The sequence below is a fragment of the Lithobates pipiens genome, unplaced genomic scaffold, assembly GCF_037356315.1.
Source record: "Lithobates pipiens isolate NorthernLeopardFrog02 unplaced genomic scaffold, aLitPip1_a1.2 Scaffold_11, whole genome shotgun sequence".
In the NCBI taxonomy this organism is placed as follows: Eukaryota; Metazoa; Chordata; class Amphibia; order Anura; family Ranidae; genus Lithobates; species Lithobates pipiens.
The window spans coordinates 3,564,563-3,588,826 of record NW_027507696.1 but is presented as its reverse complement, the minus strand read 5'-3'; the positions used below and the strand labels follow the sequence as shown (position 1 = coordinate 3,588,826).

General features: G+C 45.1%; 1 protein-coding gene across 1 annotated transcript in view; it reads left to right on the top strand.

The window, feature by feature from the left end:
- The window catches only part of SARDH (sarcosine dehydrogenase), a 147,765-nt gene that overhangs the window by 26,476 nt on the left and 97,025 nt on the right, over positions 1 to 24,264 (top strand). Inside the window, exons 7-10 of the mRNA XM_077468194.1 lie at positions 373 to 477; positions 4,713 to 4,842; positions 15,570 to 15,656; positions 17,271 to 17,361. Coding sequence (XP_077324320.1) covers positions 373 to 477; positions 4,713 to 4,842; positions 15,570 to 15,656; positions 17,271 to 17,361 — 413 coding nt within the window. The remainder of the gene's footprint in view (positions 1 to 372; positions 478 to 4,712; positions 4,843 to 15,569; positions 15,657 to 17,270; positions 17,362 to 24,264) is intronic.

The window sequence follows — 24,264 nt, the reverse complement described above, 5'->3', positions numbered from 1 at the left end:
CCTCTCCCGTTTGTGTGTTTTTTTTTTTGGGAGGGGGGGGGGGGTGTTAGTGCTAGCTTTGGGCAGTGTGAAATCTCAGCTTAGACAACTGCAACCAGAAACCCTGCTGTGAAGCCATAGCCCAGTCTAAATAATGTGTCCGGGTCTCAGACAGTCTGAAACCCGGACCCATGATTCCAAAACCCGAACTGTCCGGGTGAATCCTGGACAGGTGGCAACCCTATGCGCACCTCAGCCATTACCTCTATCTTGCAAGTGAAGCTTTTTTATTTACTGAATTTTCCTAGGTTGCGATGTTTGGGAAGCTCTCTGCAGATTACAACCTGTCTAAACTCTTCTTCTTCAAATCTCTTCCTGCCGTCTTATTTTTAGAACATGCCAAATGTACGGGACCACGATGCTTCGGTGTATCTGCGTCTCCAAGGTGACGCTCTGTCCGTGGGCGGCTATGAGTCAAATCCGATATTCTGGGAAGAGGTGAGCTGATGCCTGTCACATATCCGAGATGAAGAGGGCTGAGGAAGTGCAAGTCGTGCTGCTTCTTTCTGCGCAGTCAGCGACATTTCGTATTATTATCCATTATAACCCTATGACAGGTCTACACCTCCGGCCCTGCCTCGCATAGACATTCCTCTTCACCAAGCAATGCCATTTTTATTACTTTAATAAATTGTGGTCTAATTTATCATTGTGGAATAAACAGACCTCAAATGCAAGAATTTTGTTTTCCGACAACAACATAGGATGGAAAGCCAGAGCTGTAATGAACTGTATGGAAAGGCAGAGAAGCTGCACCAAAAATATGTCCACTGCACAGATCAATTAAGTGATACTGATTGCTCCACGATAATTATGATTTTTAATTCAGCATTTAAAGTACAAATAATATGTTTTTTTTGGTCAGTTTTATTATTATTATTATTATTATACAGGTTTTATATAGCGCCAAAAGTTTGCTCAGCGCTTTACAACATGAATTATTGTACCTTTTTTAAATTTTATATTTTTAAAGTGGTTTTAACGGCCGAAGATTTTTTTTAACTTAAAGTGGAGGGCCACCCTGAAAAAAGAAAAACATTAAAAATTAGAAAAAAAATCAGAAAAAAAATAAATGAAATTTTTTTTTTTTTTTTAACTTACCAGAAATGCCTGTTGCTAGGCACATCATCCTAATCTGCCTCTTCCTCCTCCGCGGAGATCTTCTTTCTTCTCTCCTCCGTGCGGCGTCTTCTGGGTAATGGGTCGCGCTGTGTTCTGGGAACTGTGTGTCCCAGAACACAGCGCGCCCCATTCACAAAGCGCTGCGCGACTCGCGCATGCGCAGTACGAAACGGGCAGTGAAGCCGCAAGGCTCCACTGCCTGTTTCCCTTAGATAGAATGGCGGCGCCGGGACCCGAGAGCCGAGGGACGGGTCGGCCTCGGGCGGCCGACATCGCGGGCGCCCTGGACAGGTAAGTGTGCTTATTAAAAGTCAGCAGCTACAGTGTTTGCAGCTGCTGACTTTACATTTTTTTTTTTTTTTAAAACCGGCCCTCCTCTTTAAAGTGTTTTCACCTTAATGCATTCTATGCATTAAAGGGATTGTAAAGTCAAATTTTTTATTTTTTTAAAATAACAAACATGTTATACTTACCTCCACTGTGCCACTCATTTTGCACAGAGTGGCCCCGAACCTGCTCTTCTGGGGTCCCTCGGCGGCTGTCTCTGCTTCTTCCCACAGGTGCTTCTCACGTTCATGCGAGCTCCCTCGCATTGGTGAGAAGCACCTGCGGGCGCGCTCCCGTGATACAGCCGGCGGCTATAGCCGCTCGCTGTATCACACGGCCCCGCCCCCCCCCCCCCCCCCCCGGCGCTCCGGGTCAGTGGATGTGATTGACAGCAGCACGAGCCGATGGCTGCGCTGCTTTCAATCCATCCACTCCAGCCAATCAGCGGCCAGGCTGAGCGGCGAAGAGGACGGCGGGGGCGAGCGCGGGATTTTCGAGGGGTCAGGTAAGTTAAACGGGGGGACTGGGAGCGCCGGCAGTGTCAGATGTTTTTTCACCTTAATGCATAGAATGCATTAAGGTGAAAAAACATTTACCTTTACAACCCCTTTAAGATATAAAACCTTCTGTGCCGTAGCCCCCCCCCCCCCCCTTTTCTTACCTGACCCGATTCGATCCAGTAATGTGCATGAGCGCAGGGGCTCCAGCCGCTGCCTCTCTCCTCATTGGACAGATTGATGGCAGCAGGAGCCAGTGTCTCCCAATACTGTCAATCAAATCCAGTGACACGGAACGGGGAGTCGGGGCCGAGTTTCGCTGTTTGTGTGAATGGATGCAGCAGCGGGACTCTGGAGCGAGCCCAGACGGGTGCCCCCATGGAAAGCGGCTCTCCGTGGGAACACCCGATGGAGAGCAGGAGCATAGAGCGCCAGCAGGGCACCCCAGAAGGAGAGGATCAGGGCTGCTCTGCGCAAAATGATTGCACAGAGCAGGTAAGTATAGGCATGTTTGTTATTTTATTTAAAACAAGAGTGTACAACCCTTTTAATACATCCATCTGTATGCAGCCCCCCGCCCCCCCCCCCTTTATACTTACCTGAGCCCAAGCTCTATCCAGCGCTGTGCCTGGGAGCAGCAGCTCTTTCGGCTCTCTCTCTCCTCGCTGGACAGAGCGGCAGCAGCAGCAAGAGCCTTTGGCTCCTGCTGCTGTCAATCACAACCAGTGAGCAGAGAGAGGAGGAGGGGCCGAGCCACGCTCTGTGTGTTAATGGACACAAAGAGCGCGGCTTGGGATTGAGCCTATACGCGTGCCCCCAAAGCGAGCAGCTTGCTTGCTATAGAGGCACTCGGAGAAGAGCTGGAGCCGGGAGCCCTGGCAGGGGACCCCGAGAAGAGGAGGATCGGGTTGCTCTGTGCAGAACATTGCACAGAGCAGGTAAGTATAACATGTTTGTTAAAGCAAAAAAAATGCTAATGGTTTATGTCTCATGCAAAGAACTGTAAAAATTGCATTTTAAAGCTTTTTTTTTGTTTACGGATCTGAATGCAGGCAGGCATGTCGTTTTCAATGTTCAGATTCCTAACCAAAAATTGAAAAATCTGGATCTGAGGAAATTTGTTTTATGCACTTCCCAGTGTAAACACGTGTATACACATATATATATATATATATATATATATATACACATAGATGCAAAAAGTGCATTCTCACATTGGAAGCAAAAGCAGGAGGATTTGAACTACAATTTCACAGATTAAAAACATATATCTAAAGTCAAGCATTTTACTGAATATTTATGCAGGAACTTTTGTTCCAGAAAAACTTTGCCTATATGATCAATAAAATTCTTTTGAGCGCAGGCATGTAGCTTTATACCATATCTGTCATTTACAGAAATGCATACTGGAAAGCACATTGGGAATTTCAAACAAGAACCTGGCACCGGCTAGATAGTTCTACCTGTGTTGGGAGAAAGGGAGGTAGATATCATTGAGCTGTGTGTGGTATGATCTCTCCTGCATTGACGTTTATTACACAGGTCTAGGAAGTGTAAAGCTGGTGCTTGCCTTAAACTCCCATATACTGTAATTAATGTGATCTCCATGCACTCCATGATATTTCATCAGTGTCTTCCCAACCGCAAGGCTGAACCTTCCCCGTGTTATTAGTGTATACTTTGCTGCACCCCCTGCACCTTTCCCCCTATGCCATCAGTATATGCACTACTGAACCCCCTACACCTTCCCCCTACATTTAGACCCCTTTCACACTGGGGCGTTTTTCAGGCGCTTTAGCGTTAGAAAAAGCGCCTGTAAAGCGCTTGAAAGAAGCCTCATCTGCAGTCCCAATGTGAAAGCCTGAGTGCTTTAAGAGCCCTTTCACAATGTCAGCACCCGAAAAACGTTCGTAAAGCGCTGCTTAAACTAGCAGCGCTTTACCAGCGTTTTTCGAGCGTTATTGGGGCGCATTTAACCCCTGCTAGTGGCCAAATAAAGGGTTAAAAGCGCCCACAAAACGCTGCTGCCAATAGCGCTTTTCAGGCGTTTTACATGCGCTTCCCATTGATTTCAATGGAAAGGGGCGCTTTAGGAGCGTTGTATTCACCGCTCCAAAAGCGCTGCAAAGAAGCTGCTTGAAGGACTTTTTTTGACGCCCTGCCAGCGCAGCGCCTCGATGTGAAAGCACTCGGGCTTTTACATTGGGATTGCAGTTGCGGATTCTTTCAGGCACTTTACAGGCGCTTTTTTTTAAAGCTAAAGCGCCTGAAAAACGCTCCAGTCTGAAAGGGATCTCAGTGTGAAAGCACTTGGGCTTTTACATTGGGATTGCAGTTGCAGCTTCTTTCAAGCGCTTTACAGGCGCCTTTTTTAACGCTAAAGCGCCTGAAAAACGCCCGAAAAACACCCCAGTGTGAAAGGGGTCTTATAAATATGTCCTTTCCTTCATAATCTGCTCCTTCTCTCCATGTTAATGGCGTCTCCTCTACTATACCTCCTTCACCTCCCTTGCAGCTCTCCTCTACTGTACGCCCTTCATTTTCTCCCCAATATCACCAGTGTATCATTTGCTGTACCCCTTGCACCATTTTTTTCGCAATGTCCATCAATGTCTCCTATAAGGTACCCCTTGCACCTTCTCATCAATGCCATATTAGTGTCTATTCTACTGCACCCCCTGCTCCATCATCTCAGTGACAATGAATTACTCTGTTACCTCTCGTTAGGTCTCTGACGGGTTTTCCTTTGGCCTCTTTGATCTGGACTGGGATGTCTTCATGCAGCACATTCAGGGGGCCATCAACAGGGTTCCTGCCCTGGAGAAGACTGGAATTAAGTCTACGGTGTGTGGCCCAGGTGAGTTAGAGCTGCTGTCAAAATCAACAGTGCAGCATTTTCAAACAAAATTCTATTTGTGTGTACCCACCATTAGAATTTCTGACAATGTTTTAAAGCTTTTTGTGCCCCCCACCCCCTTTTTGTAGCAGCTGCAACCCCCACTTCTACAGACAAGACCTTTGGCAAAGGGGTGGAGCTAGCTTTCCCGTACTAGACCTGGGCCCCACAAGATCAGCAAGGGGCCCAGGGACAGAAGGGTCAGAGAGGGCACTGTATATAGCTTTTGGCATATGCACAGTCAGGCAGGCTGTAGGGGGGGGGTGGGAGAGGGGCGCTGTCAGGCAAGCTGAATGAGCAGATCTTGTCAGGCGGGCTGTGTGAGGTCCCCACAGTTTCTAATGGTGGCCCTGTCTGCAGGCATGACAAGAACAGGAGGTAAAGAAAAATCTTCCCAATAGGGCACAGGCGGATATATGATCCTGGCAGGGCCGTCTTTAATAAAGATTGGACCCTGGGCAAAATTTTTCTTGGGGCCCCCCCCCCCCCCATGCAATTTCCCTCTCCACCTACTCTGAGACATATAATAAATAGCAGCTAGACTTAAAATCAGTTTTCTGTATCAGATCAGGCAGCAATTGCGATTGGTTGCCAGCAGTTACAGCATATCATTACTGCTTACTGACTAGTTGCTAGAGGTTACAGCACACATTACGGCTCACTGATTAATTGCTAGAGGTTACAGCACGTCATCTCCTCACAGCAGGGGAGCATTATATACATAGGAATGCCACCTTTATTTACATATCAATGCCGCCAGCCGCAGCTATTTACTTAGTATTGTCGCCCCTATTTACATACTAATGCTGATTATTTACATGTAAACACAGGGTCTGCAGGTGAGTCATCTGCACACAACAATAGGGCAGACCTGGACAGCATTAGAACCAGCACTTCACATTGAGATATTGGGACACAACACAGGAATAAAACTTCAAGGGACAAAGGAATTTAAACCTGGATAGTTGGCAAGTATGAGGCAGCTGTTTTGGGCCCCACAACAATGACAGGGCTCAGGGCAGCTGCCCCTTTTGCCCTGCCTTAAAGACGGCCCTGGATCCTGGCAGAAATGTTCTCTCTTCCCTACTGCATCCAGAACCTCAAAAAATTTTTTTTTTTTTACATTGATGGTGTTCATTATTTTAACCTTGATGTTGTTGCGAAGTGTCAAGACTGTCATTGGTGCTTTAAAGGCATGCTGACCCTGATGAGCCAGGACCTTTTTGAAGAAAGAAATAGAACCGAAAGGAGCAAAGTTAAAGACTTGTATCTATTTCCTCCAAGGCGGACTGAAACCACCAGAACTCAGTCAGGAATTATGGCAGAGAGATCTTATTGCCGAAGTATCATTGATCTATAAGCCCTTGTACACACGGTCGGAGAATCTGTCGGAATGAGTCTTATCGGACCGTGTCGTCAGATAATCCGACTGTGTGTGGTCTGCATCGGGCTGATTCCGTCCGAATCTCAGTCCGACCCAATTTTCCAACATGTTGGAAATATTTCCCGACCAACTGGTTCAATCGGACATACTCCGATCATGTGTAGAGCATTTTCATCGGACCAAGTGCCACGCATGCTCAGATCAAATTCCTACATCAAAGCTATTGGCTACTAGCCTGAACGTAGTCCCGTCGTAACGAAATTACGTCATCACGTTCTGAAAGATCGGATTTTTCGCCAACTTGGCCCGACCGTGTGTATGCAACAGTTTCGGACACAATCCGTTGGACTAAATCCGACGGGCAAAATCCGACGGATTTGGTTGGCAAAATCTCCGACCGTGTGTACATGGGCTAAGAAGGCATGGGCTGACATGGCCCACTGAGCTTCACCTATAGATAAAATTCAATTTTTGAAAATTGACCCATCAGCCCTCACCTACCTGAACCCCTTAGCGCCATTAATGTATATCATACCTGTAACATATTAACTGTTTGGGGCTGAAAGAAAGTACACAAGAGGGCAGTATTTCACTGGCGAATTTCAGGGATCACAGCAATCCTTTAAACAAACTAAGCACATAAGCTAGAGAGAAAAAGTTTTAAGGTTCAGTTGCAGGATGGGGTAAGGTATGGAGGGCGCTCGACTTCGAATTCTGAAAGTGGGAAAGCAAAAACGGTGTGTGGATCTGAATGCCTGACATTGGAAATACTCCTTTATCCTCTGAAAAATGCTTAATGTTTCAATGGAAAGATTGCAGTGTATGGGTATATTTGCTCTGTATAGTTCATATAGAAGCTCTGTTACATTAGAGCCTGCCTGGTGACATCGCTCCGATCATCCATTTATCTGTAAACGCTATTCGTTATTTGTGCCAGTCGGAGAGGAGTTCTCCCTCGGCTATGCCTTGCAGGCTTATCTTCTGTCTCGGTCACCAATATGTAGGTCACATTTCTTTTTCTAACAGATGCGGCCTGACACGTACATGGGAAGTGCTCTTGTCCAGAAAAGCACGGTGTTACCGCTGATGGAAGTAATGCAAGGGCTAAGAGACAAAGGTCTTCTGTGTATGTGTCTGTGTGAATCTTCCAAAAAAATATACATTTTCTTCTGCTGCATTTGTCTAAAGCAGCCTTTCTCAGCTTTTTTTTAACGTAGCGGAACCCTTGAAATATTTTTCATGTCTTGGTTAATCCCTGCTAAATGACTACATGAATGAATGCATGAAATACTTGTATGGCGCACAATGCGAACTGAATCGCCTCTAGGCGCTGTGGCGAGCTTTGATCATCTGCTAAAAGAGGAAGGTCTTGAGTTTTTTCCTAAAAGCCAGGTGATTTTCATCCAGGCGGATGTTGATTGGTAGAGCATTCCATAGCCGAGGCCCTTGGACGGCGAATCTCCGATCCCCCTTGGATTTATACCGGGCTTTGGGCACGAGGAGGAGGTTTTTGTTGGCTGATCGAAGACTGCGGTTTGGTGTGTAATGATTTATTTTCTCCATTAGGTATTGCGGAGCTTCTCTATGCACACATTTGTGGGTGAGGCAAAGGGTCTTGAACGTGATCCGATTTTTTTTTTACGGTTAGCCAATGTAAGCTCCTCAGTGAAGGAGAAATGGATTCCCAGGGTTTTTTTCCTGTTATCAGCCTTGCCGCCGTGTTTTGGATCAGTTGTAATCGCAAGTTGATATTGTGGTAATCCTATGTAAAGCGAGTTTGCGTAGTCCAGTCGTGAATTAATGATTGTTCCAACTACCACTGCTTTGTCATTCTTTGGGATAAAAGGGATGAGTCTGCAAAGCATGCGCAGCAGATGGTGAGATCCACTGACTACAGATCCTATTTGAACATCCATTGACATTTGTGCGTCTAAAATAACCCCGAGACTCTTGGCTTTGGTCTTTGGGGAGATAGTCTGCCCAAAGACGGTTGGTGGAGACCAGGAGGTTTTGGTTGCGGGATTATGATTTGGGTGTAAGATAAGAAGCTCTGTCTTTGATTGGTTCAGCTGGAGGGAGTTGGTGGTCATCCAGTCCTCTATTGATTTGAGGCAGTTTTCAAGTTGTTGTTGTTGGTGATCTTTTTTTCCATTGATCCGGAAATAAAGTTGCGTGTCGTCAGCGTAAGAGTGGAAGCAGAGATCTGAGCATCTGATGATTTGAAGGAGCGGGCGAATGTAAATGTTGAAGAGAACGGGTGACAAAGGAGAGCCTTGAGGGACTCCGCAGGTGACTGCCTGAGTTTCGGAGAGGAATTTTCCTAGTTTCACTGTCTGTGACCGATTTCCTAGGAAGGACGCGGACCATTGGAGATCTATGTCTTGGACTCCGGCTACTTCTGTGAGGCGGACGAGTAGAGTATTGTGATCTACTGTATCTCTAGCTTATGGTACATGTGCGTGGTCAGCAAGTTGTAAATACAGTTATACACAAAACAATAAAGAATGTAGTGTACCTAGCATATTTGACACCCAGAACAGATTTTTAACATCCCCGCTGTAAAAGAAAAAAATGTTTAAGTAACAATCCTGAAATGGAACCAGTAATATTAATGGTCAGAAACGCAACAACAATGGTGAAAACTGTAGTGGCCCTTACATTGGTGGTCAGTGGGAAAGTGCAAATTGCCAAGTGCCATTAGTGGCCAATAGGAGAATGACCCCTTATATTAATCGTCTGTGGGAGAAGAACACTCATTACATTGTTGACCAGTGTCTCCTTACAGACAGCTAAAAAGATAATTAATAGCAGCAGGAGAAATGAATGAATGAATAACTTGTATAGCGCTACGTATGCAAACTAAATCGCCTCAGGGCACTTTTGTTGCCAGTGTCTGTCTGGGTTCTCAGAAGAGATGGGTCTTGAGCTTCTTCTTGAAAAGTCCAGATAGTTTTCCTCCGAGCGGATGTCCAGAGAGTGTGACCTGGGGTGTAGTGCTTTATTTTGTCGCAGAGGTATTGCAGGGCTTTTCCTTGTGCACATTTGTGAGTGAGGCAGAGGGTATTGAATGTAACTCGGTCCTTCATGGCTAGCCAATGGAGGTTCCTCAAGGATGGGGTGATTGATTCCCAGGCGTTTTTTTTTTCCAGTTACCAGTCTGGCTGCTGTTTTCTGGACGGTTTGTAGATGTGAAATTTGTTATTTTTGAAGTCCTAGGTAGAGGGAATTTGCATAGTCAAATCGGGAATTGATGATTGTTCCAACTACTGCTGCTGTATCCCCTTCCGGGGTGAAGGGGATAAGTCTACGCAGTAGGCAAAGAAGGTAGTGGGATCCGCTGACTAATGATCCTATTTGTGCATCCATCGTCATGTTTGAGTCAAAGATGGCTCCGAGGCTTTTGGCTTTAGTGCTGGGGGTGATGGGTTGTCCGAGGATGGTGAGTGGTGTGGACACCGTGTCAGGGTTTTTGTTTCGGTTTGCTTGAAGGAGGAGTTCTGTTTTGGATCCGTTGAGTTTAAGCGAGCTCTATGTCATCCAATAGTCAATCAATGAGAGACAGTTTTCCAGTGCCTGGTATTGGTCTTTTTTGTTGGTGATGCGTAGGTAGAGTTGGATGTCATCCACGTAGGAGTGAAAAGTAGATCCTAGTTGCTGATGATTTTGAGGAGTGGGCGGAGATAGATGTTAAAGAGCACGGGTGACAGGGGTGACCCTTGAGGGACTCCGCATGTAATTTTTCGTGCTTCCGAAGTGAACGTTCCTAGTTTCACTTTCTGAGATCGGTTTTCTAGAAAGGATGCGAACCAGGGTAAGTCTGAGTCTGCAACTCCAGCTACTTCTGTGAGACGAGTGAGCAGGGTTTTGTGGTTTACTGTGTCGAACGCTGTACTGAGGTCCAGCAGCATCAGGAGACACGGTTCTCCTTCATCTGCTGCTTCAAGGGTGTCACCCCTGATTTTGAGGAGTGCAATTTCTGTCCCGTGGCCAGGGCAGAAACACGATTGTAGGGGGTGCAAGAGTTTATGGGTGTCCAGATGGAGTTGTAGCTGTTGTACTACTGCTTTCTCTAATTTTGAAGAAGGTGTTGAGGCTTGTGACAGGTCTGTGGTCATTTGGGTCTTTGGGATCAAGGTTAGGCTTCTTTAGGAGGGGTTTGATTGTGCCTTGCTTGAGGGAGGTCGGGACGATTCCTTCTTTAAATGACTGGTTTATGAGGTATGTTATGATAGGTGCCAGGATGTTGGTACATTCTTTCAGAAGTTTTGTGGTAATGATGTCGTTTGGCGATGTGCTGTCTCTGAGGTTTCTGATGATGGTTTTGGTGGTGTCAGTGCTGATTGGGACCAGAGGAGAAAGGAAGCTGATCATTTTTTAAAGCGGGAGTCCGCCGGGAGTCCGCCATTTTTTTTTTTTAAAGCCAGCAGCTACAAATACTGCAGCTGCTGACTTTTAAAATAGTGACACTTACCCGCCCAGCACGCCCGCGATGTCGTCACCCGAAGCCGATCTCTCGATCGTCTCTCGGGTGCTGCCGCCGCCATCTTGGGTATGGGAATCAGGAAGTGGAGCCTTTCGGCTTAATTTCCCGGTTCCCTACTGCGCATGCGCGAGTCGCACTGCGCAATAAGGATGGTCCCCGCTGTCTCTGGGATCCGTGTGTTTCCCAGCAGGCAGCGGTGGACTTTCGGAAAGGGGCGTAGATTCTGCGGAAAGGGGCGTACCTTCTGCAGAATCTACGCCGGAAGTGGGTGCAGATACCTGTACTGTACAGGTACCTGCACCCCCCTCCCCCCTGAAAGGTGCCAATTGTGGCGCCGGAGGGGGGGAGGATTCCAATGAGCGGAAGGTCCATTTTAGGGTGGACCTCCGCTTTAAGGAACCCTTACCAACCTCTGGAAGAACTCTGGTTGAGAAACCCTGGTCTAAAGCTTTGCTGTGGGCAACAAGCTATGTCATAAGAACTGCCAGTGAGCTAATTCAATGTTTTCTTATAGGGAGACTAAATTTAAAAAAAGGTGTTTAAAATACAGTATTTAAATACCTAAAATAAAATATAACTGCGCTACCAGAAATTCAAAACACAGTACAAGCAGCCAACATTTACAATAATACAATTGCATAAAACATAAAAACCAAAAAATGTAGCGCTTAAAAAAAAAAAACACCTTGTGGAGGGAAGTGTTATTATAACACACAAAAAATATATAAATGTAATAGATAGCGTAGCCAAGCTACACTAAATAAAAACAAGTGCACTTAGTATAACTACACAAGTGTGAAAAAGTCTTTCTGACTCTTGACATAAAAAAACAAAAAAAGTTCAAATAATGGATGTACCAAGTGGCCTGGGACTATACCAAGACCCTACATAGGAAAAGACAATAGTCTCTATAATCCTAGATGATCAATTCACGGTAGAGAGTAGTCAGGATCTGTTGCAATGCCACACGTCAAAATACCCCAGAGATGAAGACAGCAGCTGGATGTCACCCTCCATACAGATACCACGCTCATGGTGGTCTCCTTCGATGTGGTACCATACGCCCAGTTTCACACCAGAGTCTTGCAGAAGGAGATATTGACAAAATGGGACAAATCTCCGTTATCCCTGGATCGGCAGTCAGGGATTCCCTGCTCTGGTGGCTGAGATCCCCAGCACTTTGGTTCGGGAAGTCATTCCTACCTCTACATTGGACAGTGATCACAAGGGACGCCAGCCTGACCGCCTGGGGTGGAGTACTAGGAGTACAATCGACCCAGGGCCTCTGGTCAGGGGAGGAATCCAAGTTGCCGATCAATGTGCTCGAGCTCCGACCGATCAGGCTATGCCTCTCCACATGGTCCATGGGACTTCGAGGGCGTCCGATCAGGATCCAGTTAGACAACGCCATGGCGGTGGCATATGTCAACCATCAAGGAGGAACAAGAAGCTCGGCTGAAGCACGGGAGGTCACTCACATCCTTCAGTGGGCAGAGCAACATGTACTGGCCTTGTCGGCCATTTACATCCCAGGAATAGAAAACTGGCAGGCGGACTACCTAAGTCGCCAGATGCTGGACCCAGGAGAATGGGCGTTGCATCCGGAGGTGTTCAGGCTACTGTGCCTGCAGTGGGGCACACCAGTCTCTTGGGGGCCCCTCAAGATAAACATAAAATTAAATGACAAAAAAGTGAACTAAAATTAATGATAAACCGCATTTGTTCTGAAAAAAATATAAGGTTCTGAAGAAGACACTTGTCTGATTTATTTTTTTCTCAGTTTTTTTATATATAATACATATTATTCAGGTAATTGGAACTGGGAAGTCATACATCATAGTCATGCATCACACTACTATATTTACAAAAAGTATTTCTTCTCGCAGCATTTGCAAAATCTTTAACTAACTCATCGAACTGGATTCTTTATCAGTGCCAATTTGCTAGTTTTATATTTATTACTTTATTTTTTTATAAAGGAACTCTGGGGGCCCCTTCTGTCAGTGGGGCCCTGGACAATTGTCCCTTTTGCCCCCCTATAAATTCAGCACTGCAAACAACCAAGTGGTGGACATGTCTATCTTGTGGGGCATAACCTGCATGGATTGTTACAAACAGTTGTTTGTAAATCCAGATGAGATTGTACAATTAGATTGTGACATGAATGATGAGCTGTAGTCAAATTGAATTATCTCAAATTTGTATTTTGGGATACAAAAGCCTTTCTTTTTGTACAAAAGAATGAAATGAAATATGAGAAAAATAACTTTTCTTGTTGACTCACGCTATTAAATTATTAAATACAAAATCTGTCTAATTATTCCAAATTAATGACTAGCCCTAGATAATCCCTAATCTACATGCTAACCACTAACTGCATCTGAACACAGTGTTTTATTTACCTGGTTCAGGCCTACTGAGCTATGGCTTGCTGAAGAGGAGACATGCTGACACAGTGGTCCTAATGTCTTTTATGTTTTGTGCATGTGCCCCAATATTGGTGTCATGGACAGTGCCAGGCGAGGTGATAGTCTTGGGAGATTTAGCACAGGAGAGGGTGCAAAAAGAGCAGGACTTGCAATTCATGCTGCTGAATTAGTTCACAGCTCATGTTGAGGTGAGAGGGGGGCACTTTGACTTTGGGTGCTAAGGCTGGGTTCACACTGCTGCGGGGGGAGATCCGGATGTGATTCGCACCGCAAATCACATCCGATCTCCGTAGCGATGCGAGTACAGCCATACAGATAGTATACAGATAGTATGGCTGAATTCGCATCGCTCCCGCAGCAAACTCGCACGGGACCCTTTTTTTGGTCCGCAACAGAATCGGATCGCATGGGGGTTCACACCATGCGATCCGATTCCTGTGCGAGTCGGCAGATCGCACTGCGATATGCGGACGGATCTGGGGGTGTCATTAACATATCATTGACACTCCCAGCCGTCCGCATAGGGCAGTGTGAACTGCCGGCAGGAGTAATGCGATGCAGGAAAACGCCGCGGATTTGCGGCGTTCCCGCATCGCAGCGGTGTGAACCCGGCCTAAAGGATCTTGTCCCACTACTGGTCTTGGCAAACTTGTACACATAGGTGTATTATTCAGCCAGGTCAGTAAACATTCAGATATCAGAGCTGGAAGGAGAAATGAAATTACAGAAATATGGACATAAACCAAATCTGTTAAATAAGCCATACTAATACAGAGGACGGGTTGGACTTCCGGACCCGGCAATGTACTACACGGCGGCCCACATGAATAGGACGGTGGACTGGTGCAGACACCTGGTGGATAAGCTGTGGGTCCGTCTTGAGCGTGAATCGATTCCATTCCATATTGAGGGTTTGCCCTGGAGTGGGACCGGCCCTACTGGACTGGCTCTGACGCAACCTCTCATCGAGCCCACATTACAGGAACTAGGCAGGTATTTCAAACTGTCAGGAGTGCCCGGCTTCCCCTCACCCTTAACACCTATAATAGGACACCCACTTTTCGTGCCAGGCACTTCCGATAAATCCTTTCAAATTCATCAGGACCAGGACCTAGCCAGAGCCTCTCTCTTCATGGGGACAGGAAATTGGAGAGACCTCTCGGTCCTATATGTAGAACTAGGGGGCTCCGCAATGGGCAGATGGAAATTGGCCCAACTTTCCCACTTCCTCAAATCCCTACCAAGCATTCATAACTTCCGCAGATCTTTAACCCCGTTCGAAGAGCTGTGCATGGGGGAAGGACCGATACGCAGGTTCCTCTCCTGCTCATATAGCATCCTACTAGAACATTCATCTCAGGTGGACCCCCCGTTCCTTAGAAAATGGGAGAGAGACCTCAATGTTCAGTTTTCGGAAGACCAAAAGAATCGAATACTGCTTTTTGCGCACAAGTCTTCATTGTGCAGCAAATATCAAGAAATCACATACAAAATTCTGACCCGCTGGTACAGAACTCCCACAGTCCTGGCTGCCATCTTTCCAGGACACAGCCCATTGTGCTGGAGATGTGGCACACAAAGCGGCAAATTGCTGCACATCTTTTGGGAATGCCCAAACCTGACCCAATTCTGGAGACAAGTCCTCCGGATTATATACAATCTTACCAAGGTTGACCTCCAAGATAATCCAGCAGCAATACTTCTCAACTTGACCCCCATGTCTAGTAGAAAATATTGTAAATCACTGCTGAAACACCTTTTGAATGCGGCCAGGGCATGCATCCCTAGTGCGTGGAGGCAACAGTCCCCGCCGGTGGTAACACAATGGTTTGCGAGGGTATGCGACATCCATCGTATGGAGCAGCTTACGTCGGCCATGGGGGACAGGGAGGAGGAGCACAACACCCGATGGATGCCTTGGAATCTTTTCACATATTCAGATGAATATAAGACTTATTTGTGAGCCCCCTTGTTGGTGGGGAGTGGAGGGCCCGGTTCGCCGATTCCACTGGAGTCTCCCCTCTTTGCTTTACTCCCCTTTGACCACGCTGGTCTACTTTATCCTTCCCCTTTATCCTTCTGTCTCCTTTCCTCTTGACCTACCCTTCCCCTTTCCCCCCCTGCCCTACCCCTTAGCCTAGCAAAAAATCTTGTGGTTGTCAGGGTTTTTGTCATGCTATCTCCTCACCTTCCCTACCAATGAATGGCAACTATTAGCACAGTACTGCCCAGGCCTTACTTCCTAGTGGAAAGGACCTGCCTTAGATCATCCTAGGGCATTAGCTGATAACACTGAAGTACTGTATTTTTGTAGTGGAACTGTATAATGTGCACAAAGTATCGAACGGTACCAAAAAAAATAAAATAAGCCATACTATTCTTTGTTTCATAGAATCCTTCACTGCTGACCACAAGCCTCTCCTAGGAGAGTCCCCCGAGGTGCGAGGTTTCTTCCTGGGCTGTGGGTTTAATAGTGCAGGTAAGTGATAATGAGAAGCCCCCAGGTTTGGTTCTGCAGGACAAATGCATGTGGCAGTCTTAGCCCCAGTCAGTCTTGCTGGCCTGTAATCCCCAACATACTGTCAGTGAGTCTTAACACAGTAACTACACTCACCGATATTAATTTCCCCATGAAGTGCTGCACCAAGTATTACAGATGGTTCAAAGTTCTGGTGGCAGTGAAGCTGAACTTATCCAACAAGTATCTTTCCTGCATTTAGACTGAAGCACATGGGTAAGAATATGACTGATTCCTTCAGAGACTAATCCCCCAGGATTTCGTGCTCCATGGCAGTGACCCTCTAAGGCCTTCCCCTCATGTCCTATTAGGGTGACACCCTTTCAGCCTTGACACAAATGTTGTAACTGGGGCATGAAGTGAGGATTAATCTCCTTAATGGAGACACAGACTAGAATGGGCGGACACACAGACTTGGGCGGCACAGTGGTGTAGTGGGCAGCACTCTCACCTAGCAGTAAAAAGGGTCGCTGGTTTGAATCCCAACCACGACACTACCTGCCTGGAGTTTGCATGTTCTCCCTGTGCCTGCGTGGGTTTCCTCCGGGTACTCCGGTTTCCTCCCACACTCCAAAGACATGCAGGTAGGTTAATTGGCTTCTGTCCCAAATTGGCTCTAGTATATGAATGGGGACCTTGGATTGTTGGATCCTTGAGGGTAGGCAGCGATATGAGTGTGCAATGTACAGGGATAGGGACAATTGTAGACACTCACTCATGTTGAACTGGATGGACTGGTGTCTTTATTCAAGCTTACTAACTATGTAACTATGTATGTAATATGTTATTTAAAAAATAATCCTTCCACACTCTAGCCAAAAAAAAAAAGGTTTTCAGCTGACGATTTTCAAATTTCCAAATTTTCAACTTTTCACGTTTTCGAATTTCCTCATTCCGAATTTACGAAATTCTGAATTTTTCGGGAAATTCAGAGATTTCGGAAATTGAGAAATTCGGAAATTTCGGAATTAACTAAGTTTGGACCTCCTTCTGAAAATAATATTTGCATGTACCGGGGAGAAATATTTTCAGTCAATGACCTGTAACCAAGTACGCAAATGAGTTCTAAATTTGACGACTGTGTACTTGTTTCAGGTGAGTGATTCCAAAAGTATTTTCCGCCAGAGACAGCTTGGCTGCTAGCATTTTCAGATGGAGGTTGACAATGGCATATGAGGGTTTACTGCAGATTTTTGTACATCTGAGTTTGATCACTCAACCCCTCAGCAAAATGCTGTAAGAAAAGGGTTTTCAGTGGGTATTAAACTCAATTCCAAAGTGCCAATCATTGAGGCAATACATTTCCCGGCTACACCTGGGGTCTGTACTTGCAGCTCCCTCTGCACTGAGCTAGTTTTACCTGCAGAATTGCTTGTAGCTACTGGGTACAAAATGGCACAGCAAGGCTAGAAATAGAAACGCAGCAACTGATTGGTTGATATCAGCAATGCAGTAAATCGGCCACATTCTGCACAATGCTGCTTACCATTTTTTCTTCTAGAAGTGCCCTTGAATCAGTTTCTCGGAAATCCTGTTAGGATGGATCTTCTCTGACAGCTCCTGTGGTCTCCACAGGTATGATGCTGGGCGGTGGATGCGGGAAGGAGCTGGCGCACTGGATAATTCATGGCCGCCCAGAGAAGGATATGTACGGCTACGACATCAGGTGGGACATGTCTTCTCCGCGGGGCTCATACATCTTACAGGAGAACAATTGTGCAGCAATGCATGATTGCTTAAAAGAATAGCTCTCCTGTTCTTAAAGTGGACCTAGCATCAGACAATTGTTTTTCATGTTATGTTCATGTGTGCTTAGTAATGTGCAAGTGAAAGACCTTCCATGTATTTATCACCTCTCACGGTGATCACAGTACTCCCACTGACATTGTTTTTATCTGCTGTTCTCTCCAGGAGAATGGCATCATCTTTCTTCTGGTATAATCAGGGGTGACCATCTATTCCTGGACTGGGATGGTGGCTCAGTGATGGCACAGTCCTGTAAATCTGGGTGACTTTTCACTTTTTTGGCTGTGATCAGTGGCGTAACTAGAACCTTCAGGGCCCCGATGCAAGAAACCATAAAGGGCCCCCCTGAACCCCAGCCAGGGCCCTTCCCTCCGAGTCCGGTGGTGGAACTCCAGGGCGTGGTCACAGGTATGACCTTTGTGAGCCCTGTAGTTCCACCACTGGTATCAGTAGTTTTTATAATTTTTTTTTTTAATTTTTAGGTGCCCCATTGGGGGACTGTCCCTAGGCAGGATGGGGTCCCCGTCCCCAGAAGAGATGAGGACCTTTTCTCCAGGGCAGATGAAGTTACTGCCCCCAGGTGAGAAGAGGTCCCTGTCCCCAGGGGAGGTGGGGGTCCCTGTCCCCAGGGGAGGTGGGGGTCCCTGTCCCCACGTGAGAAGGGGTCCCTGTCCCCAGGGGGAGATGGAGGGGGGTATGTAATGGTGTGTGGGGGATGGGGTCCTCTCACTCACCATGACCAAGCTGTAGGCCGCGCACTCATCCATGTTGGCCTGGGCTCCATCCAGTGTGCTGGAAGGGTGATCAGCATATCTCCCAGAAAGACCTTTTATCATCTGTGTATGACGGGGGAGGAGGGGGGCTGGCAGACAAGCCTGCAGTGTCCTCCGGGGAGCCGTCTCTCATAGGGCTGCACTGCATCTGTGTGCCTAAAGTTTGTTTACCCGGGAGAAGTGTATGCAGTGCAGTGTGGGCCAGACTCGGGGGGCGGGACTCTGGCTGGGGAGAACAGACATCGGACTGAGCGGCAATGCATAGAGCAGGAGAGGGGTACTCTGAGGAGCCGGCCGAGGACACAGGTCATGCGGGGAATGCACAACTAAAGAGCAGCCAGTGCGATAGTTGAGCATGGAGCTCTGCTAGTCACCCTCCACCTCCAGCCACCCGTGTGCATGGTGCACTGGTACCCCTAGCTGCCTATGCTGCTGCCGGCCATATGTAGAGGGGGCTGCATGGGCCCCCTGCATCACAGGGCCCAGTTGCGGTTGCAACTGCTGCACCCCCTATAGTTATGCCCCTGGCTGTGATCACAAATATCTGACAAAGATCAGCCCCTGCTGCTGCCTCACTTGCTATGTTGCCATCTGATCAGCGGGTAAGAGGAGCATGAGGAAATGCTTTCTCTTCTCTGCAGCACAGAAGTGTCTTCAGTTAATCCTAAAGTATAAACACACATGGGCTCCAAACCACAACGTACGAGTCCAGAGTGCCTTTAATTGTTCGTAATACAGTCACATATAAACAAGCAACACGTTTCGGGGACAACAAAACTTCCCCTTCATCAGGGCTATAAAACAGACATAAATCCTAGTAATAGAAATAAAACAAAAGGCTTTTATTGCAATTATACATATGTACTGGATATATAAATACAGAATACAGAATATCATTATCACATAAAATGAACTGTTGCATATAATAAACCAAAAAACCACTACTATTCATATTGAACAAAAAAATCCCCCTATATAAATGGGATTATAAGTGACCACCAACACCACACACAAATCAAAACCATAAATATTTTATTAACAAATACAGAACAAAAGATACACATAAATACATTAAAACCAGAGGGACTACTAAGTAAACAGTGTCCCAACGGTGTAGCAAAATGTTAGAAACACATAATTACATTAAAAAAAAAACAACCAATAAATATTAATCATACTCTAAGCTGATGACCCCACACCCAGCGCGTTTCTAGTTGCTGAAAACTTTCCTCAGGGGTGAAGAGAAAAAAGTTGGGTGGTAAGTTGATAATTCTGAGATATTAAATCAAAGATAGATGTACTGGGACCATGGTCCAATGACCCTTCCTTCTAGATTGTAAGCTCTAATGAGCAGGGCCCTCTGATCCCTCCTGTATTGATTTGTATTGTAAGTGTACTGTCTGCCCTCATATTGTAAAGCACTGCACAAACTGTTGGCACTATACAAATCCTGTATTATAATAATATAATATAATATAATAAATATATATATATATATATATATATATATATATATATATATTATATTATCTTATCTATATTTGTAAGGAGATTGGCCGGTAGTTACCACATAACGTGTGGTCGTTTTCTGGTTTAGGAATAAGTGAAATATAAGCTTCTAAACTTTGTGGCGCAAAAGCTTGTGAAGCCGATATGGCGTTAAATGTTTTTCTTTAGATAGGTGTAAATTATCTCTTGAAATACCCTATAGAATGTGGGGTTATATCCATCCAGGCCTGTGTTTTTTCCCAGGACCAGTGCTGTGTGCTGTATTTCTTCCATTGAGATCTCTTTTTCCAGTTCCTCCACTGTTTCTTTGGAGAGTAGGTAATGCTGTTTCTTTAATATATTGGCGTATTTCCTCTAGGTTATTTTCCCTTTCCTTGTTGTGTTTATATTATATAGCTTGGATTTTGTCCAAAACTGGTGTTGCATACACACGGTCGGAGCAAAGTTGTCCGAAAATCCGATCGTTCGTAACGTGATGACATTATTTCGTTACGACGGGACTACGTTCAGGCTAGTAGCCAATAGCTTTGGTCTAGGAATTTGATCTGAGCATGCGTGGCACTTTGTCCGATCGGAATTCTCTACAAATGATCGGACAAAGTCCAATCGGATCATGTTGTTGGAAATTTTTATAGCCCAGCTCTAAAACTTTGTCGGTCGGATATTCCGACGGAAACAGTCCGATGGAGCCCACACATGGTCGGATTATCTGACAACATGGTCCGATCGGACATTTTCTGTCGGAATACCCGACCGTGTGTACAAGGGCTTAGAGATTTCTATAGGGTCGTTTGTAATTTACCCTGAAGCTTTCACGATTTTTACAATAGATGTCAAGGGTTGTTGTTGTTTTAACGTTTTGGCTAGTATTTTTCCGTTTTTTTTTTTTTCCCATATTGATAAATTTGGGCTCTTTTTTTATCCATTGATCGTAGTGATTGTTCATCAAACAGAGTTTGCAATTTGATACACTTATCATTTAACAATATCTTGTCCATTAGGTTAAGATTTTCATTGTGTACATTTTCTAAATTTCTCCCAATAATTTAAATATTTTGTTCTTTTTCCCTTGCACCATGTTTGATGAACAATCCCCGCAGTACACATTTTAATGTTTCCCATTGTATGGCAATTAAAGTATCATCTACCTCATTAACTTGCAAAAATAATTTTACTGCTTGTTGAATATCCATTCCACATTTTTTTATCTTTAAGCAAATTATCCTTTAGTCTCCATGACCCTTGTGGTTTCCCATACTCCATTATCGTTAGTTCCATATATATCGGCCAGGGCATGCATCCCTAGTGCGAAGGGCGTCATCATCAGACCTGTTTGACTAATAAAATAAAAAAAGTCTATTCTATGGCATGTATTGTGTATATTTGAGTAACATGAATAATTTTTTTCCGTCTGATGTTGAATCCTCCAGATGTCCACCATTTGATATTTTTCCAGTAGAAGCTTAATTTCTTTTAATTGGCTATTATTCCTATTTGATTGAATTGCTGTTATGTCTGTTTTTGGGTCCATTATAGAATTGAAGTTTCCTCAAATTATTACCGTTCCCTCCACTTTGTCCATTGTGTCTATAAAGACTTTTTATTCCATTCTTAACCTGCTCATAATTTGGCAAGTAAAAGTTAATAATTGTAAAAATTCTTCCATATAGTGTTATCTTCAAAACGATGTACCTACCATCATTACCCTTCCAATTTTGTAGAATTGAATGGGGTAGGTCTCTATGGATTGCAATAGAAACTGCTTATGATTTTAAATATGGAAATGAGTCGTGGATCCATGTTGAGTAATTTTTATTATGTATATTGGGGATGTGATCTGAACGAAAGTGTGCTTCTTGAAACAGAATGATACCAATTTTTTGCTCATGAAATGAATTCAAAATGTGCGTTCTTTTAGACCCCTTTCACACCACACCGCCCATTGCGCACAGCGGTAAAACGCCGCTATTTTTAGCGGCGTTTTACCGCCGGATTTGCGGCGCATTTTGGGCGCTAGCGGGGCGCTTTTACCCCCCCGCTAGCGGCCGCGAAAGGGTTAAAACCGCCGGCAATACGCCGTAATATCGGCGTTTTGCCGGCGGTATTACAGCACTGCCCCATTGATTTCAATGGGGAGCAGCGGTGGAGGAGCGGTAAACACACCGCTCCTTCACCGCTCCAAAGAAGCTGCTGGCAGGACTTTTCCCTGATGTCCTGCCAGTGCACCGCTGTAGTGTGAAAGCCCTCGGGCTTTCACACTACATACAATGGTGCAGCTTCTTTAGGGCGGATTGCAGGCGCTATTTCTAACGCTATAGCGCCTGCAAAACGCCCTGGTGTGAAAGGGGTCTTAGAGGGAGAGTTAAGGCCTCTGGCATTAAAGGAACAAAATGTCACCGTACCCATAGAGGAGAACCCCCCCCCACTGAACAACACGCAATACCACTTAATATATACAGTACGTACAAATCTACACACTCGCTACAAACTATCTGACTTAATTCAAGTCTATCTTACTTTTAGTAAGGTCCCTGTTAGGTGAGGACAGGAGTGTGATGTTATTGAAGATGACCTTACTGTAACATTTTTATTATTCCGCCAAAATTCCTCATCCCAAAATGAGCAGAGGAGCTTGTAAATAAGAATCCACAGAACAAACTTCCACTCGTTTCACTGCCTCTTCCACAAGTCTGCACATAGAATGAGCTCTAACTACATGCAGCCTGTTATGAGGAATATGACATCTCCTGCATTGTCGTTGGCTGTCCTACTAGTTTAGTCTTCTTTGATGTAAATGCACAAGACCACCAGGGAAAGACAACGTTATTTACAGCATGTGATCATCGTAAAGGCAGAATCCCTTGCTTAACATTGGCATGTAGTATACATTTATCAGTATCTACAGAACAGAAGCTTACAATAATCTAATAGCTTTTTCTTTTAGCGTCTACAGTTGACATGACCCAGTCATCTTCTTAGAAACCTTCTATAAACAAGCCTGTTGTTTTGGTGCACCACGCCTCAAGCTGCCACATGCAGTTGCATACATTAGACATGTGCAATTTGTTTCGGTCCAAATATGAATTCAAATGAATTTCCGAATGAAATAGTAACGAATTTCATTGACATTCATTCAATTGAATTTGTATATTAATTTTCTAACGAATTTAAATTTTTTGGAACAATTCAAATTAGGATTGGTCAAAAAATGATCGACTGATTTAAATTCTGTGTGAAGAATAGCTGGTTGCTAAGGATGAGGCTGGGAAGCCAGCCATCGCATCCATAACAACCAATGATTTATCAGCTGTCAGCGGGTTCCGGAAAGTAAGGGAAAAGTTATTAGGTATTATCTATAGTGGTGTCCCGTAATGATTTCCTTTCATTTATTTTTTATTTTTTCCTACCTAATATTTTAAAACCCAGAAAAGTTGGATTGAGTTACAGATAATAATTGCAGCTGCATGTCGGTTAATTACCCCCGGAAACCACACTCATCCCTCGCTACGCACATTTGGCCCCTGATCTCTTCTTTATTGCGCACCCTTTATTAATGCCTTTCTCCAGCGGCTGGACGGTGCTAAGCAATAATCACACAGCACAATAAAACTTATCATTAAATCTATTTCTGCCCTAGAGAAGCACTGTCTAATTATGCCATAGGCTAATGATGGAGATGAGGGAATTAAATGTGGGAGGTGCAGTCGCTGGATGGATGTCCTTTTTTCTTATATGCGATTTTCACTTCTACATAACACAAGACAATGCTCAGGAATTTCTGACGAGGCCAGAATTCAGGAGATGTGACAGTCAGGGTCATCGATGACTCCCAGAATGCTTTGTACCACCCTTGAATGCCTTTGTTTGGTCTTTGGAAGTCAGCGAAAGCTACAGTCATAAATAATGATAATTACCATTAATGATACTCTGTAGGAGAGCGCAGTATACTGTATTATACAGCCTGAGTGCGCAGACAAAAGATTCACAAACCAATTTAGGATGAATCACACTGAAAGGTCGATTTTTATTATTTTTTTATGGGTTTATATAAAAGGACAAATGTTAAACTGTAGTTTACTTATGTAATCCTTCAAAAGTCATGACATCACTTTTTTTCAGTTCAGCTGCTGAAACATCTAAATTCTGTCTATAGATTGTGTTTCCATATACCTTCTAAGCCCTTGTACACACGGTGGGACATTCCGACGGAAAATGTCCAATCGGACCGTGTTGTTGGATAATCCAACTGTGTGCGTGGGCTCCATCGGACTGTTTCCGTCGGAATATATCCGACGGACAAAGTTTTAGAGCTGGGCTTAAAGTGGTTGTAAACCCTTACAAACCACTTTGACCTACAGGTAAGCCTAGATTAAGGCTTACCTGTAGGGTCAAGAAATATCTCCCAAACCTATACGGTTTAGGAGATATTTGCCCAAAGATGGGCACCGCTGTCTACGGCGCATGCGCCATAGACAGTGGCGCGCAGCACTGAGCGTGGCATCCTCGGTAACGAAGATGGCACGCAATGGCGCGCGTCTCGG